The sequence below is a fragment of the Pelobates fuscus genome, chromosome 3 (genome assembly GCF_036172605.1).
Source record: "Pelobates fuscus isolate aPelFus1 chromosome 3, aPelFus1.pri, whole genome shotgun sequence".
Classification (NCBI taxonomy): Eukaryota; Metazoa; Chordata; class Amphibia; order Anura; family Pelobatidae; genus Pelobates; species Pelobates fuscus.
This window is the reverse complement of record NC_086319.1, coordinates 45,040,133-45,059,872: the sequence shown is the minus strand read 5'-3', so window position 1 is coordinate 45,059,872 and position 19,740 is coordinate 45,040,133. Positions and strand designations below refer to the sequence as shown.

General features: G+C 40.1%; 1 protein-coding gene across 3 annotated transcripts in view; it reads right to left on the bottom strand.

The window, feature by feature from the left end:
• Positions 1-19,740, bottom strand: part of OSBPL8 (oxysterol binding protein like 8) — a 246,460-nt gene that overhangs the window by 79,749 nt on the left and 146,971 nt on the right. For all 3 annotated transcript variants that reach the window (XM_063446989.1, XM_063446990.1, XM_063446992.1), the window contains one exon: positions 13,781-13,918. In XM_063446989.1, coding sequence (XP_063303059.1) covers positions 13,781-13,918 — 138 coding nt within the window. The remainder of the gene's footprint in view (positions 1-13,780; positions 13,919-19,740) is intronic.

Below are 19,740 nucleotides of genomic sequence, written 5' to 3'. Positions count from 1 at the left end.
TAAGTTTATTATTAATGCAGCAATAGTAATAAAGATAGCAATAATAATACATTAGCAATGTAGAAGAAAGCATGGCGAGCATTGATGATTAGATCTGTATTTTGCACCCTCAATTTAAAAAGAGCAGTGTGTTGCCTTATGGCAAATTTCTCCCATGCCATTTCTCACAGTGTAGTAAAAGGAACTTGGCACAAATGGTTTTATTTGTACTTAACAGTGTTATGTTGGCATATCATTCTGTAGGTAAACCTTTTAACGCCAGATCAATTGTTCAACACCCTTGGCAATGAAAAGGACATAAATTATCTTATAAACAACAGTTATATGATGGGTGCAGCCTTGGTTTGACAATCAATTCATCAGACAAATGTTTGCGGTGTGCCAATCAACGTGATACCAGTGAGCGTAACATTTCCGACCATAGGTTAATCAATAGAGGCAGATTATTACGCTTATTTTTGGTATTTTATAGCGTCAACTTATTCCAGAGCATTTTACAATATTATAAAAAGGGGGAAATGTAACAATATATGAGACAATATATGGGACAATAGGTTGAGTATGACCCTGGTTAAGGGTTAATGTTTAGAGTGCTGTTATGGTAGTGTAGGGGTTAATGTGTAGTTTATTAGGTTAATGTTGGCTCATTTGAGTAGGGCCCTCAACACCCCCTGTTCCTGTGCCACAACAGAGGCTGTTGAGAGCCCTGCACTCATCTTGTTACAAATATTTTACTGTTCGTCCATTTATTGTACAGCATTGCAAATTTGTTGGCGCTTTATTAATAATAATAATGTGTAGTGTGTTAGATAGTGTAGGGGTTAATGCAGGGCCGGCCCGTCCTTAGGACGGTTTGGGGCAGTGGCCCCAGGCAGCAGCTGGATATGGGCGGCATTTTGCCACCCCACATGTCTCCCATGAGCGCCACTACAAGGGGCGCAATGAAATGGGGGCGCCGTGTGGGCCAATCTCTGTGACGGTTGCTCAAGAGATGGCCAAGGGTGACCCCAGAGCGGCGCCTATTCAGCAATGCAGAGTAGGCACCTGCTTACCCCACCTGTGTCTACTCTGCCTATACAGAACGTACCATGGGGGAGAGGCAGGCAGCCAGCGGCAGCATCTCCCACACACACTGCACCTTTCACAAACACACACAGAAGAAAATAGAACCGAAAATGAAAAAAAGATAAAAAAAGATAAAAATTAGATACATTTAAGTACATATTTTTTTTAAAAACCCTCCTTTAAAAAAACAAAAAAAACAAAAAACGATGCACTTGCGCTAAACAATCGAGTTACTGCGGCACCGGTGGATGGAAATATTACCATCAAAGATACAAAACTGGGCGGTAGGTATTAAAAAGTTGACTACCCCTGATCGAACATAATAGATGTGGGTGTGTTTTGGTGTGGGAGATGGGGGTGGGGGCAGCACTTCATCCGTGGACCCAGGCAGCACAATGTCTTGGGCCGGCCCTGGGTTAATGGGTGACTTTAAAAGCAACACTGGGGCAGCTGTTGCTGTATTTAAAATAGCGCTAGGTGCCGCCTGGGATTGAAACTCTCACTAGTCATATATATATATATAATATATATTGGTCTCTTGGACTCTTGGATATATAGGGTCTCTTGGACTGAACACAGGTGATACATGCATGTTACCTGTTAATTACAGTGAGTAACGGCAAAGATGAAAACACCATCTGTGCAATTTGCGATCACCCGAATAAAAAAAAGCTAGATTATGATATATACATAAAAATAAACTATTTTAAGCTTGTAGTTTCCTGATTTTTTGGGTTTGTAAATACCTGAATGCTTGGTTAATTAGCTTTCAATAGTCAATCAACATGGAGTTTTCATTATAATCACTTATACAACACCGTGGAATTAAGCATTGCAGCACAAAGAAAGTGTAGATATTTACTATATAATGAAACAGACACATAGCGTTGTAAATGGGTCTATCAATCCTGCTTGATTTTCTTCGAAACATCACTTCGATAAACAACGTATGCGATGTACTGTAAGTCATTCAGCAGCAGGACAAAAATCTGCCAAATTAACCAGAGGAGCCCCTACAGCAGGGGTGGGGAACCTTTGGCCCTCCAGATGTTTTGGACTACATCACCCATAATGCTCTTACAGCCATAAAGCATCAAGGGAGATGTAGTCCAAAACATCTGGAGGGCCGAAGGTTCCCCACGCATGCCCTAAAGGAACTGCCATGATACAGATAATACCATAGCATTAGAATGGTACACACAATTGAGCAACACCAATTCATATAAGGCACAACACCAAGGTGATGTGTGCCCAGGAAACATGTTGAATCCGGCAATCCTAGGGGTGACCCATACCGTCTAGAGCAGGGGTTCTCAACCTTGTCCTCAAGGACTCCCTACCAATCCAGGGTTTAGAGATTACCTGGGTGTGTCTAAGGTGTTTAGAAAAAAGAAGAAAAAAAAACACCTTAAGGTGTTTTTCTTTCCCTTTTTCTAAACACCTCAGACACACCCAGGTAATCCCCAAATCCTGGACTGGTAGGGGGTCCTGAGGACTGGGTTGAGAACCCCTGGTCTAGAGCTTTGAGGACCAGGATACAGCTTTCTAAACAGGACTTGCTCCAGTGAATGTTTAAATATACTGGGGATGTGCAGAAAATGCAATGCAAATCGCATGTTCTCCTAACCCTGCGGACTAAACAAGGCTCTATTGCCCCAGTGTATATGGCTGAAACTTTGCCAAACAGACTAAATAGCCATGTGATCTCTGCTACCCTCTGCTCAGTGCTCTTAATGTCTCTGTTAATTTTCAAAAGTGACAACATTCCAGCTATACAAAATGTTCAACCCTTACTGCCCCCAAGAGGCCTATTGCCAAATGACCGACGCAGTCATGCACAGGAAAGTTCTACTAAATGTCATTAAAACATAAAAATGACAATGGAAAATAAAACGCTTTATAATATACTTTCCTATGACTTAAACAAAACATTGACTGCTCATCCTATAGGAGCCAACTTCCATGACTGCATTCGCAGCTCAATAGTAAATTAGGGGTTAAAATGTTTAAACCACAAAAACGGCGTGGAACAATAAAATAAAATTAAAAAATATTAAAATAACAGTAATTCAGAAGGCAGACGAAATTTGGCAATAATGGTAGTTATCCCACCATTTTGGGATCAGATATTACAGAATCATACTCTAGAGCACACAAGACTATTGTTAACAGAACAACATTACTTATACAGTACAATAAACAACAATACAAAAACTATTACGTGGGAAGCAAGTGAACCCACTGCTACAGCGTTATGCAGACTGCGTGAAGAAAACATTTATTGTAATATGTTAAACAAATAGGATGAAATTCGCAGTTTGGATATTTCTAGTGAACCATAAAGGATTTAATTCCAACAAAGCCGAAAGCTACCGTACAGACAGTACAATTGATGTTAAACCACAATGTCTATCATTCCCTTTAAACGCTCCTGTGGCTAGCCAAGACATTAAAGGTTTCAGTTGTAAAATTACAAATGACATCCTTATTTCACATCCGTTTACTAAAAGCACCATTGGAAAATCAATCGATATTCGTGAAATGTAAAGTGCTGACCTAGACATAGTTAAGTGCCGTGGAAGCCTGGGTATCAACCCAAAATGTGTCAACCTATATCTTCTTGTTTTGCCGTGTAACCCCTTTGTTATGCTGGTTTATCCTTTTCAATTTGATACTTGGAATAAAGATTATGTTTTTCTACTACATACCTTTCCGAGCAGGACATGGAGAGTGGTCTGAACCAGACGGGCTACTTTAATCTTTCTCTGATTCTAGGCATAGACCATACATAATTCCCCACATTTAGAGCGGACTCCATCTATGGCTATACTCCGATCTGTTTGGACCTATGCACATACCAAGATAGACTAACCTTACTTCCTCAACTAGAAACAGCATAACAGAATAAAAGAAAAACAAAACACCATAGTCTTGCAAAACCTGCAGAAAAATGTTTACACTACCCTTTTTATGTGCTTAGAAGGTCAACTACAGACTGGGTATAATACACCCTGCATTAAACAGATATAAAATACATACGTACATAAATACGCAAATTTTTAAGGAAACACTCGAAACACCATAACCACTACAACATGATGTAGTAGTTCTGGCACCAGGAGTTCACTGGCACCCCTCTATAAGAAGTCAAAACATTTTAAAACAGTTTAACTTCTTACCTGGCGTATTCCATGCACCACCCCCACCTCTGTTAAAGCCGAAAGAGAGCTGTAAGCAATTTGTCTGAGCAAGCCCTGAACTACACTGCTTAGACTACGAGAGCCTACAGCAGGAGCAGCATCCGGTGGACCCCAGGTAAAATGATTAAACTACCTACAATGGGAAGGTGTAAGGGCACTCCTGGAACCATAACAACCACAGGAAGGTGTAATGGTTATGGTGTTTGGAGTGTTCCGTTATATTTGCTTTTGCGTGAGCTCAGTTTGTGCTACAAAGTAGTTGAAACCTTTTACATATCCTATTAAACCCTGTAAAGTGATTGCTAGTTCCAATGTCTGTCACAGTACTTTGTTTTATAGAACGTTTAAGAGATTCAATCCCTGATTTTTTGCATAAAGAATAAACTGGCAGATTTTAAAGTCTGTAACCTTTGCTTGCAGAGCTGATCAGGAGCAAAGAAATGTTCTAAAAATATGGCCCGAGACATTTAAAGAAACCCAAGCTATAATAATGAAATCCACAAATCAAAGACAGACAGTACACGAAATGGAAACCTAGAGTTAGCAACTCTCAAGCATTGCAAAGGAAATCTAAAACAACAAAAGCTATACAGAAAATAATTCCGACATAGGAACGTTCACAGCATTGTCCAGACGCATGATCCTTATGCCATCTTTAGAAAAAAAAAAAAAATATCAATAGTGATATTTTCAGCTCTTGCAAAATTAGAACTCCCATCTACCATATGCACCCTCTAGCCCCTGACAAAGTCCTTAGAGAAGCTATGATACATAAAATGTGACAGAACCATAAGTAAGGAATTAAAGTTACAGAATCCGGGAGGACGTTTTGGAAAGTTCATGTAACGATGTGAAGCATGTTGCCAAAACCACTGGTATTCCCCGGAGTACGAAACACTAGAAACGTGTAAGCAGAATTAATGGAAAAACACACTATAGCCAACTCTAAACTGGATCCCATCAGTCTTCATTTCTTCCGCTGTTAATATTTAATTGAGCATTTGGGTTATTTTAATATATACAGCCAAAATTCAGAGTACTTCACAGGTACATAACTCGTCTTCATAGAGTCATCATGGGTAACATCACAGAGGAACAAGGATTTAGCCAGAGAAAATAATGAATTATCTCATCGTGTCTGACAAAGCTAATTTTCATTAAATTGTCAGTAAGCAAAACAGTCGTTTCTGGGGTACAGAAAATACACGGATAATTCATCCGCACCATTTGTACCCTACGAAATGCACAGTCTGGTGGGGGATGACCTTGCAGGAAGTTATTATTCGACACTAGAGTGCGAGAGCCTCAAACATTAACTTATATTATGAACAATGCAATCAATAGACTGCAGATTTGCGACGCAGCAAATTGAACTCATTTAAAAGATGGCATATCCCTAATCAAACAATTCTCTATATGTTAACCATTTATTATCTCTCATTAAATAAAATTCACAGCCATTTACGTAAACATAGTGGCCCTGTTACAATATACCAATGCTCATATAAGGATTTTTTCTACTTTGTATAATGTTTGTGAGGTCTGAAAAAAAAAGAATCAGTCTACACACTATAACTACAACAAAGTACGTGGTGTTTCTTAGAGTAGATTATTGATGCCAAAATAAGACAGCCCACCAGGGTGGTCGATCAGGCAGTCGGAACACTTTGTTCCAGTTTGTTTGTTATTAGTTTCTTGTGAGTGCTGTGCTCACATGCTCAACAGGGAAAGTGCTCTAACTCTAACACAATGTGTGCCCTGTCTGTGCCAGGATTAAACTGTGTTGTGATGTCCATTGCTATCTTGCGAACGTTTGATAAAAACCAGAGACTCCCATTGCATGAGTTAGAGAGCTTAAACACATTTATTCTCCAATAGCTAAATGCGTGGCAACAGCTTGGGCATTGACAAAAAATATTTATAATTATTCATTCAATTATTTCATATTTAAGGCATAACTTCCAACCGTCCCAGATTTGGCAGGACAATCCTTATTCTGGGCTCGTCATATTATGTTGAGTTTATCCCCTGGTGTTCGTAGATATATCAATATTTACAGCTTTCAATTTGTAACCTGTGAGGCGTATTCATTAAACAAGGAATTGTAGAGAACTGACAAAGAATTCGCTAACTTTTTAACAAAAAACTTTTTGGGTCATCAATGCATTAGCCCTAAAAACAGAGGTTCCGGGACCCAGTCTCATAGTGGTTTATTACAGAGTGATTTTGCAACAATAGTTAAGCTTTGCCCTTGGAGAAGAGAAATCAAAAGAACGTTTTACTTCCATCTCTTCAGTCTTTCGCCCCTCAGGCTCCCTTGGGGGATGCCAGTTAGGGTCACGGCTCGTAGCCCATAAAAGAGCCCCAGCTGGTGGATTCTTGGGGGTGCCTGTGGATGGGAGGTTCCCCAGGAGGGTAGGGGGAGCGTTAGGCTCCCTGACCCCTATGGCGGGAGCTGCAGCCTATGACTCACATCCTTCTGAATATATATCAGCAGGGCAGTTGTGTTATGTTAAGTTACTTGTTTCCTTTACTGAATTTATTTTATTTACTGTATAAAATTGTAAAACCTTTGACAGGTTGCGATCACACCTGATACCACTGTTTGACAACATATATGCTTTAATACCACTTGATTTCCTTTCTGTAACACAACAAACATGATGTATGAAAATGACTTGGCTCTTGCACAAGCCTTTATGTTGTAGATATATCACAATTTCTGTAATTGCAAAAATAAAGAATTTTATTTTTTTTTAAAAAGCTTACATTCACTTGACTAAGCATTAGCAATAATGAGAGCATCCTTTTTATTGTAAAATAACACAAATTAAGCAGAAGATGTATATAAATTCCTTACATACCATAACCAGTAAAGCTAAATCTAGTGGTTATGGTACAGAGCGCATTTATCGCCACATTTACCAAAATAGATATGCTGGAGATTTTCCAATTCAGTAACTTTGGCATTAAACTATAACTTCTGTTTCATAAATAAATCCTAAACGGATGTGTCAGATACTAAACTCATAACTCATGATATGAATTGTGTTTTGTATACACGGCTTGGTACGAGACGGCCAGACTTTCTTTTCCAAAACTCACTTATACACTCCCAGCTTTGTTGTACACAAACACCATTAAAGGAACGCTATAGCATTAGGAATACAAATTTGTATTCCTAACGCCATGGAGCCTTAGTCACCTAAACAGTGACTAGGGCTCCGTCCCACGGCAAATAAATGGTTAATTAACCATTTATTTGCTTACTTTAATCCAGCGCCGGGCTTCCTCATTTCTGGTGACCTCTCCTCCTCCATCAACGTCAGCTCCTGAGTGGAGCCAAATGCGCATGCAGGGAGACAGCCACTAGAGGCTGGATTAACCCTGCAGTGTAAACTCTCTGAAACTGCTCTGTTTTCAGCTGCAGGGTTAAAACTAGGGGGACCTGGCACCCAGACCACTTCATTGAGCTGAAGTGGCCTGGGTGCCTATAGTGGTCCTTTAAGAAATTCAAGAGAGAGAAATAGAGGGGGGATGGGGACGGGGACGACAACAACAAACCAGTATGACAGGTGGAAAGTTCAAGAGCATCAATTTGGTAATATTGTAAAGCAAATTTATTTAAACAAAATGCTCAGCACTAGAAAATGTGGAAAGCCAAGAATTAATAAGTAATGCAATAACTCCAAGGTATACAGAATTAAAACGATAGAGGTTAATAGCAAAGAGAGACTGCAATACTAAAATGTGAGCGAAGGAACTCCCAAAACCACAGCCCACCACCCCACCTGAATATCAGAGTATGATCGTTCTTTTATGAGCTCATGATTTTGTCACTGACACATGGACTTTGCTGAACTTCTACTGTAGTAGCTTTTGCCTTGTACTTTTTAAGATTAGAGTGGCTTGACAAGCAAAATGTATTTTTACTTTTTGTTTCTTTTGGAGACCATACCAGCAGGACAGATAGATTTTTTTTACATTTCTTTTTTTTTTCTTGTGGTGAATATTGTCTACATAGACATATGGACTGTATTGCTCCAGTCAATAATTTGTTGAAAATAGTTTTGATAATAATTGTAAATATATCATCTACCTAGCACTGTTACCGAGCAATTACTTTAATTACATTAATATTCAGTGTGGACTACAATACTCAACTCTAATGTCCTGATGTCACATGAGAGGGACATTTCAGTCCACAGGGGGCATTGTTTCTAATATTGTGATTTGTTTTTCATGCATTGTATTTTTCACTCTGGGTGATTATTTTTCTCACATCTGCTAGACCAGTGTTTTCCCCCCATTTCCTTTAAGATTATGCACATATTTTCACATTATTTATTTAAATTACCTCTGGTTAATCATTTTTTAAGAATTTGAGGGGGGAAAAATGGGATTTCAGTCTTGATTATGCATGATTCCGTTCAAGTTTTGTCAAGTATCAGGACTACTTGTCTTTCTGTATTTTAGCCCTTATAGAATAATCATATTGGAATTTGGTAATAATGTTTTTTTTTTTACTAAAGCGGGTGACTATGAAGTGGCAGGGGAGTAGACGATTTTAGGCCAAAACAGACTCGTTGGAATAAAGTTTTGCATTCACTTTACACAAAAGATAAGCATTTACAAGCTTATTTATTGCTAATTTATTACAGATAAGTCTTACTATCCTTCACGTGCATGTGATTGTAACTCAGCAAACTATATTGTGTAAAAGGCAAATGTATTCAGGAGTTATGAGCACTTCTGGTAGAAACTTAGCTTGATATGATCTCTTTGCTGCCCTTATAAACCAGTTTCTGTATGGGCCTCAGACGCACCATGAGTATTATTAACCACCAGACCACCAGCAGTGATATTCTTTCTATCTGATGGCATCTTTATGCTCTCCGTTACTACACGTGTAATAAAAGAATGGAGTTCTATGAGATTTCTTGACTAGGCTCAGAATATATACTAAAAGTTATAATGCCAAATCCCTGTCACCATCCCCTCGTGCAGCCACCTGTGCACACAAAGATCCTTTATCTCGTACCAGCTCCTCGGAGAGTGATGGCTATCCCTGGCATCCCAAATACTATAGGATGGTGGAGGTACCATGCCCATGTGATAGTTTGCCATTAGAGAAGCCACCATTGCAATGTCAATGATCAGATCAACACAAAATAATGCAGGCAACTATGAGCATTCAGTACTGGCATAAAAATAGCAGTATGCCACCATTAGCTCATTGTTTTTTTACATTACACAAAGATTACAACTATGGCAATAGTGTACAAAATGTCCCGTTCAAACATTCATTTAAAGGGCATCTTTATGTCACTCCAGTACAGCTGGATACAAAGAAACATATTCAGTTTGCAGAATTCCAAAGTATTAAGGATTAAAAATACCTGATGTTTCTATAAATATGTGCAAGCGGGAAAGATACAGTACACAATGTACAATAACCCAGGCAATGCAGACTCATCATTTTTAGTGTTTAGCAAGTACAATCTTAAAACTTAATATACATCCATTAACAGTGGCAGAAGAAGAGGAGTGTGGGGAAGGGTTTAGCAAAATTCAATAGATCACCGCCATACAAATATGTTTGTAAATGGGCAGATCAATATATGTAAACCTTTAGCAAACCAAGGACAAGAATAACCACAGACTGGAAGAGATTAAGTACGACTCATTGGAAGCATATCATTTACACATCAAAATAAAAAACACATGTATAAGAGTTCAGGAGTATTGTAGGCTAGTGGGGAATCAGGGGAAATGCAGTGCAAACTCATGCAATGCCAAGGGCATTCTTCAATCACATATTGATTATTTTAAGTTTTCAAGATAGAAAAGTCGCATGCAAATTCTGATATTGTGAAAATAGTTAACCCTAGTATCCAACAACAATAATATACAGTGAAAGTGTGTAAAAAAAAAAAAAAAACTGTTATTTTAACCCATCAAATCACTGGTAAAGTTGACTGAATTCTCAGTTACGAACAGTCCACTAGTGGAAAATAAAATCTATTTTGATATGTTTTATTGATGGGCCCTATTCCCATTTCCCTTTCAAACACTCTCACCTTTCATGGGATTGCAAGCTGATCAAGGCTTGACATGCCTCAAAGATGCACGCTGAGATCAACGGTTTCCTAGGCAACCATGAAGATTGAGAACCAACCCAGGACTATGCATTAGTAATAAGTATTGGGTTAAAAGGATTAGGTAGCAACCATCTCCTTCTTCCTTTACCTGGTAATTTCTTCATTGTAGCCCCCTCACACGTCTTCCTAAAAGTCAGGTTATTCCTGTCTAACCAATGCCTTTTTATAGGTTACATAATATAATCAACAAATGCAGGAACGTCTCCATTAGTGAGATTCAGATACAAAGTCTTTTTCTGAGCACCTCTAGGACAAATTGGTTTTAGACAACTGACATAAAAGTACTTTAACCCCTTAAGGACCAAACTTCTGGAATAAAAGGGAATCATGACATGTCACACATATCATGTGTCCTTAAGGGGTTAAACAACAGGAGACTTTTAATGCATTCTGCATGGGTTCACCAACACAGCACAAGATCAACCTCACTTTAAATGGTTACTCTATCACTTTTGAGGGTGTAGACCTGTGTAAAATGCACCATTGGGTACTATTGAGAAGTCTCCTCCAATTGCAGTATAACCTGCTAATAAAACATTTATACTCACCTTAAATCCAGCGCCCGGTGAAGTTCCCGGACTTGACTTCTGCACTCCTTCTGACGTCACAAGGGACGCACTAAGTCCATTCACAAGTGTCTCATACAGAAACCTGTGACTGGCCCATTTTGCCGGCTCAGAGCAACTGCACATGCTTAGGGCTGGCTAGGGGAAGTTAGGAGAGGGAGTGGAGAGAGAGGGAGGATGAAGGGGGCACACAGAGGGTAGGAGGGAGCAAAGGGGAAGCAATCTTCGGAGGGAAAGATGAGCTTGTCTGTAACTAGTATGCTGTGTGCACTAACAGATGTACAATATGCACTGAATTGACATTAGCAGCCTGGAACAGATAGAGACGAAACTTTGTCTTCTCCAGGCAATATAGCCAGGTTCCCTCCACTACAGAGCCATGCAACAACTAAAGGCTCATTTCTTGCGAGCAGGTTACTTAATCAGCTGATACAGATCAACGCAGAGGTGCCCACGGAACTCTGTTGGTGGCTTCTCCATATGCAAGCCTGTCGGAAAGCCATTTTTGGTCCTTCACCAGATTTTGTGGTGGAATCAGATGCCAGTTTCTGGGGCTGGGGAGCACATTGCACAGACTCCTCCACAGGGGGTCCATGGCTACACGAGGAGTCAGAGATGCACATCAACTGCTTGGAATTAATAGTGGGCTTGTTTGAAATCCGCAGCTGGGCCAAGCATGTCAAATTGTTGTATACTACTGAGTATGGACAACATTTCAGCGGTACAGTATATCAATCGCCCAGGCGGAGCTCTCTCTCAGGCACTCTCAGAGGCAACCAAGGATATTTACACCATCTGCCTCTCCAGGAACATCACATTGAGAGAGGAACACCTTCCGGGGATCTCCAACCTCACAGCGGACTGGTACTCCTGCCTCCCGAGGGAAAACAGCGATTGGCAGCTGAATGTAGAGGTCTACGAGACTCTGGCACTGCTCAAGGGTCCTCTACCGATAGACCTCTTTGCTTCACGGACGAACCTCCAACTTCTTCAGCTGGCTCCCGGATCCGGAATGCGAGGCAGTGGACGCGTTTCTCCAGACGTGGCCAAACCAAGGAGCCTACACGTTTCCACCGTTTTCCATGCTGGCAAGAGTCCTGCACAAGATATGGACACAACACACCTCTCTCCTGCTGATCACTCCAGCTTGGCTGAGCCAGGCTTGGTTCCCGGACCTATTGGAACACTCATACGATCATCCACTGATGTTACCGGACTTCGCACTTCTCTTATCCAACCCTCAAGGAGAGACACACCCGCTCATTCTGCAAAACCGTCTCCCTCTAGTGGCCTGGACGATTTCAGGGGATCTTGGGATGTCCATGGACTAAAACTCATTCACTATGTACAAGTTACTGCTTCTCTTCGTTGCTCCACTTCGGGACAATTACTCGTATCTTATGTGCAAACGCATGGACCGGTCTCAGCTACGACCCTCGCTAGATGGGTACGATGGCTTCTTTCACTGGCAGGCGCCAAATCTATGTTTGGAGCACACTCCATTTCACTTTTTTTGTTTTTTTTCCCCAGTGTGAAAATTGGCATACATCGCATCTACCCAGTGCATTCTTACTGTTCAAGCGGTCCTTGAAATTACTTAGGATCTACACTGTTACTTGAGTTGTCATTGTTGGACTTGTTCAGTGGAATATTAGTTCGCTTCAAAGAAAGAGGAAGAGGAAAGCACCACAGAACTATATGTAGTAATGACTCTTGATACACTACCAATAATATGTCAAATGCCTTACTTGTGCTAATCAAGTCATTAACGAGACTAAAATACTAAATTATTAGTTTGTCTGGTAAATGCTCTAATGTAGATCTTTCGTTTTAGAGGACCACACACTTTGCTTTAACAACGGCTTTGCTCAGATATACACAATGCTCTGTTTTCATGTTAATTAGAAACAATTATTCTATACGAACAGATCTCTCAAAATCTCACCACAAGAATCAAAGGTGTCTTAGATAAATGGACAGCAGAAAGATAACACGGATGGTCAACAACATCATTTGATCATAAGGCTGTTTGCAGCAAAATGGTAACAGAGGATCATGGTAGCTGTAGTTAAACAGCTGTTGGGTTCATTTTTGGCTGCCCTCGAAACAGCAAATGGAAATCATTTAAAACAATAAGAAAGTGTAAAGCCATTAATTATACATCTGCTCCTGCACTGTACTGTGGTTTATTAAAATATATTGTAGGGAACTTCACCCCCAAAAACTCTCTAAAATAGAATTTAATGAATTAGTACATGGGTCCCCCTAGCTACTGCTACTCTTGTCATACTCAGCCAGCCTGTATCACTAAAAGAATTATGGGCATTGTAGTGTAACAGTCTGGAGACTGGAGTTAACCATACCTGACCTAGTGCTAAATTTAGTAAGCTTTGCATTCTAACTTTCAAATAGAAAAAGTCTATAAGACAATGTGCGTCTTTCCTCCCTCGTGCAGAGGACATAGGAACATTTAATATGGCAGCAACTACAATCACATCCGGTACTTCAGAAACTTTAAAGGTCTAAAAATAAAATGATCTGAAGTGAACATACAAAAATAAAAGGGAATATGAGTCACGAATACAGACAGTCCTGTGACCTCCACAATATAAAACGGGTACATAACAAAACCCGCACAAGAAGCTGGCTGGAGATATGGTTTTGGCGACGAACACTGCCAGAAGTACATTGATTAATGAAATCTTCTACAGCCTTCTGATAGAGAAGCAAACTTTACTGTGTTCAAGGTTACAAGGCTATATATGGTAGGTTTCAATCAATCTCTTACCATGACCATGAATGATGCCTGGACTAAGTGTAGCCTGGACCAAATCTTTGGTTGGTGAAAGGTAAGCTTCTTTATTTTGGCGCTGGCTCATCTTTGTGGGGATTATCAGCTGAGAATCATCGCTGCTTGTTATCAAATCTAAAAATAAAGGGGGAAAAAAAAATTAAAAAAAAAAATGAAAGACCCATTTACTGGTTACTGTAAAGACACATACATGAAATCAAATTATGTACATACATGGTCAAAAATGTGAATATTTACCCAACTCATAACTGTACAGCTAAAATCCAAAATGTAAAATAGCTTAACTCTGACTGTAGCAAAGAAATTAATTATTCAAACAGTTTAGGTTTGCCGAAACTTTGTCATTCTAATTAAAAAAATTTAAAATGAGTAGTTTAATGAATAAACTTGAAAGTGTGGAAAATTATGAAAAAAGGTTTCAAAAAGTAAAGCTGGGCAATGCTCTTAAAAGCAGGAAAAAAATCACCTAAGGTAGAAATGGAATGCAGGAATCAATTGGAATCTCCTCCACCACTTGGTTTTCATGGCAATTACTAAAAATTCTACTGTTGAAACAAGTCTGGGGATAACTTTAAAGGGATACTATAGGCACCAAAACAACTGTAGCTTAATGAAGCAGTTTTGGTGTTTAGATAATGCCCCTGCAATCTCACGGCTCAATACCCTGACATTTGGGTTAAGGTTTAAATTGCTTTGTTTATGCAGCTCTAATCACACCTCCCTGCATGTGACCTACACAGTCTTCCTAAACTCTTCCTGTAACGAGAGATCTAATGTTTACATGTCCTTTATTTAAAAGTCTGTTCAATCTAGAATTTCTTATCTCTTTCTCTATTAATGGCCTTCTATAGCCTACAGGAATCTGCTGTGTGTGATTAAAGTTCAACTTACAGAGAAGGAGATAAAAACTTATAAAGCAAAGTAATATCTGCTTGAAAACTAAACCATATTTTTCATGGAGGCTGTGTCAGTCACAGCCAGGGGAGGTGTGGCTAGACCTGCCTCAGCCAAAACATAGGTGATTTAACTCCTAAAAGGCAAAGAACTGAGTTGTGAGACTACAGGGGCATTACTTATACACCTGAATAGCTTAATTAAGCGAGAGTTGATTTGATGCTTATAATATCCCTTTAACATTTGTCAAACATCACCGGTCCAATCACCACAATTTGCCATTCACTGATGTAAAGCAAAAATTCTAAACAGCTAAAGGTGTTCTTAACCACAATGGCAAATAATATAGTTTACAAAACTCTTAACATCACCCAAGTACACCGGTAGGTAGTACTGCTATACTTAGTCAAATAAAACAACATTACTATTTAAAAAAATAAATCATTTTTATTCACATTCTAAATGACTTGGCTACACCAATCAGATTCTTTATTTAAACACAATGCATCTCCTTACAGCATGTTCCTTGATGACAAAGAAAATATAGAAGAAGGATAAGTGGAAACCATCCTATACTGCGAGACAGGCTACTAACAAGATCGTTATGTTCTGGTTACTGTGTAAGCTACAGGTCCCTGAGCAGTCAATTAAATCGAGCAGTTATGGCAAGAAAACAGTTTATTTATAGGTTTGGGAGAGAATTCCCTTTGTGTTTTACCAACTGACTAGAATATGGTTAAGACAAACTGTAGAATCTGTACCCGATTAGCTTGCAGAATGTTTCTCCAATAATAATGTGCGTGGGTGAGTGTCAATGATTCAATAAGACACAGTAAATCACCAGAGTTATTTTCTGCACAGTAACGTGAACAGTCACAAATTCAAAGTGATTTTAACTTTTTAGACCAAAATACTGGAAAATAAACACTTGGAGAATCCGATTTCTGTGTTAAACTTAAATCGTAATAAACCTATTTAATATACAAGTGCACAGAAGCGGTTTACGAGCTATATAAATTTAGATAAAGACAGATGGCCTGAAACGAAATGTAATAAAACCCTAAGAGCAAATATGAAATTGACTAACCAAAGGCAACATATTCAAGCTGCTCTGTCTCCCCCCCCCCCCCCCCCCCCCCGCCTCCGGCTAGTATTTCATAAACATAAAATCTTTATGAAATACTCACATGGATTGTGTTGGAATCGCAATGAAATTCCAACACAGTCCAAAGATATAATAATACAAATTAGGTACTACCTTGTCTTACTATATTCATTATGCATAACAAAAGGCTGAGCTACTGCCATGGAGTTTTGTCATTTTCCTCAGCCAGGAAAAAAGGTAGTGTCTAAGGAGAATCCAGCGCTATTCGTGAGAGTGCAACACAGACATTGGCTCTGAACAGGACTGGCAGGAATACCATGGAGGCAGCTGCAAGGGACAGGTTCAGGTACGTAACATTAACCTTCCATTGCACCCTGCAGCCACCAGACTTCAAGCGGAGCAGTCACCATCAGGGGTCTTTGCATATTTTGTAGAGCCATTTTAAAGGGTTACTTCAACCCCTTCCGGCTTAACTGTTTTTTATTTTTATAATTCTATAATGCCCTAATGAGCATTACTCACTTTGTGTTTCCCTCTTTTATTTAAATATATAAAAAAAACAAAAACCTTAATAAATAAACAACTTGGGTGAAATGTGGAGTTGGGCAGAGCTACTCTCACTGCCTTCCACGACCTGTCGTCATGTCTCCCTTCTCCATGGTCCAACCAAACGCTTTTCATAGACAAGCATTTCATTAGACCAATCTCACTGGTTGAGAATGCATGTGGAAAACACATTGAGAAGTATATTATTATTATTGCCATTTATATAGCGCCAACATATTCCGTAGAGCTTTACAATATTATGAGAGGGGATTTAACTATAAATAGGACAATTACAAATAAACTTACAGGAACAATAGGTTGAAGAGGACCCTGCTCAATCGAGCTTACATTCTATAGGAGGTGCGGTGTAAAACACATTAGGACAGGATTTTGCAATCAAATAAGGTGGGCTGCCCTTTAGGAGAGGGCAAGAGACAGGTATGTGAGGTAGGGGTTAGTCTTGGAGGCCATAAGCTTTCCTAAAGAGATGGTTTTTAAGGCACTTCTTAAAAGATGCAAGACTAGGGGAGAGTCTGATGGCGGTAGGCAGGCTATTCCATAGGAAGGGAGCCGCCCGCGAGAAGTCCTGCAAGCGCGAGTTGGCCATACGGGTGCGGACAACGGACAGGAGGTGGTCACGGGCAGAGCGGAGAGACCGAGAAGGGACATACCTATGGATCTGTGAGGAGATATAAGAGGGGCTAGAGTTGTTCAGTGCTTTATAGGTGTGAGTTAGTACATTGAATTGACTCCTATAGCATACAGGAAGCCAATGTAAGGACTGGCAGAGGGGTGAGGTGTGAGAGAAACGACTAGAGAGGAAAATCAGTCTAGCAGCAGCGTTCATTACGGACTGTAGGGGTGCAGTACGGCTTTTGGGAAGACCAATCAGGAGAGGGTTACAATAATCCATGCGGGAAATTACTAGAGCGTGGACAAGCTCCTTGGTAGTATCTGGTGCAAGAAAGGGGCAGATGCAGACTATGTTTTTAAGATGGAATCTACAGGATTTGGCAACATGCTGGATGTGACGCCAAGACAGCGCACTTGGAAGGATGGACTGATGTTGGTACCACAAACTTGAAGGGAGAGCGAAAGAGGAGGATCAGTATTAGGAGGAGGAAAGACAAGGAGCTCAGTTTTTGAGAGATTGAGTTTCAGAAAGCGGGAGGGGGGGCGGAGCCTGGCAACCAGACTGAGCGGTGGTGCTGAACCTCAGCTCCCGCTCTATTACACATTTTTCGGGGGTAATTCCCCTTAACACCGGCACAATCACGCACAGGAGGGAAGCCAGCATGACGGGGTTACCCGGGGGAATCGCCCGATTCCAAACTCAAGCCTGTAACCCCTCGGGAACCCAGCATGACACTCTGAGGCCTGCCGGAGATCGAGCTGCGGGGAGACGGCCGCTCCCCGCACTGAGTGACCTGGACACAGATCCCTCGGGGCTACCGTCTCCCACCCCCCCCCCCCCCCTTTGGACCGTTGGGGGTTATCACGGTCCATACCTAGCGACAGGAGGGGCATACGCGAGAAGAATCCACAATCTGAATCCCCGCAGCACGAGGGCAGCCGAGCACATGGCGCAACTAGCCCCTAGCATAAAAGTGCAGATTACTCTACAGGCAGAGTTTTAAGCAGAAAAGCTGCACATACAGATTCATACAACTATGACCACTTTTATAAGTAGAAGTGTTCATGATGTTTGGAGTAATGCCTAAAAGTTAAAACAGATAATGCCCTAGGGGTATAATGTATCTATCCACTGGTACTTGGATTAGTTTTACACAATCCAGCAAACAAAGTAAATTAGAGAATTGAACTGCATCACCTTAAACACCTTGTTGCCAAAAACGCAGGACCGCCCCAGTGAAATCAGGACTGTTGGACTGTTGGCCCTTATGATATTAGAAATGTCTGAGTTTCTGGCCTCACTCACTTTGAACTGTAGGCCAAAGTGGGAATAACTGCTTTTTAAAGAGAAGCAATGGTTTCAATGGCAGCAATTGCTGCACACGAGCATGGCTCCCATGCTTCTCAGATGACTTCACATTATGGAGAGTAAAGCTACATTGAGAAGACTCTCCTAGTACTGGAATAAGGGTACATTTGATAGTTTTTTGTTTTTTTTCATTTTGGGAGTGGAGTAATCTAAAACCATTCAGGAACACATCCAATAAAAAGCCAGTCGGCCTCATACCCAGCCCCAAATGCTGTCATATCCAGGAGGTGGGATTTAACCCATTCAGTACTGTTAGAAAAATGTGCTACCAAGCAGTCTGAGTCATTACGCAGGTTTTATAAAACATTGCCGTGATTCTAATTTAGGATTAAGGGCCAAAAAGTAGTGCACACTATTATAGCTAACAAAAATACAATAAATAAACAAAAAAAAAATATCTGTTGCAATACAAAACACAATGTTACTAACAGAGACCAGGGAGACCGTGTGTAAAGTATATTCTTGCTACTCTATAATTTAGAAAGTTTAGGTAACAACCTTTTAAAAATATATATATAAAAAAGAAAGTGGTCTCAATAAAGGGGAGGAGACTGCAGCATTAAAGGGACACTATAGTCACCTGAACAACTTTAGCTTAATGAAGCAGTTTTGGTGTATAGAACATGCCCCTGCAGCCTCACTGCTCAATCCTCTGCCATTTAGGAGTTAAATCCCTTTGTTTATGAACCCTAGTCACACCTCCCTGCATGTGACTTGCACAGCCTTCCATAAACACTTCCTGTAAAGAGAGCCCTATTTAGACTTTCTTTATTGCAAGTTCTGTTTAATTTAGATTTTCTTATCCCCTGCTATGTTAATAGCTTGCTAGACCCTGCAAGAGCCTCCGGTATGTGATTTAAAGTTCAATTTAGAGATTGAGATACAATTATTTAAGGTAAATTACATCTGTTTGAAAGTGAAATCAGTTTTTTTTTCATGCAGGCTCTTTCAATCATAGCCAGGGGAGGTGTGGCTAGTGTTCCTTTAAACATGGCAAAATAAACCCTACTGGAGTTTTCATCTCAATGTTGTTCAGATTTAAAAATTCTATCTTTTAACCTCCTCTCAGCGTTGCCAACTACTGAACCAGGCAGATGGTGTGTGTCAATAGATAATAAATAACGGATCGTGTTTGTAATGGGTACAGGAATTTATTTGAACTCTTCCCGTTACTGCTAAACATCTTTAGAGAAATGTGCTAGGTTACTAACAATAGCAAGCAATTTCTAAAATATTTCCTGTGCACTTACAGTGATTGCAAACAGACTACAAAAATAAAAGCTGACAGACCAATATGGAGAAGACCTACAGAACCTCCAAGGATGAGATAAAAAAATTATTTAAAAAAAAAAAAAAAATCACAAAGTTGGCAGAGAATCAGATGAGATC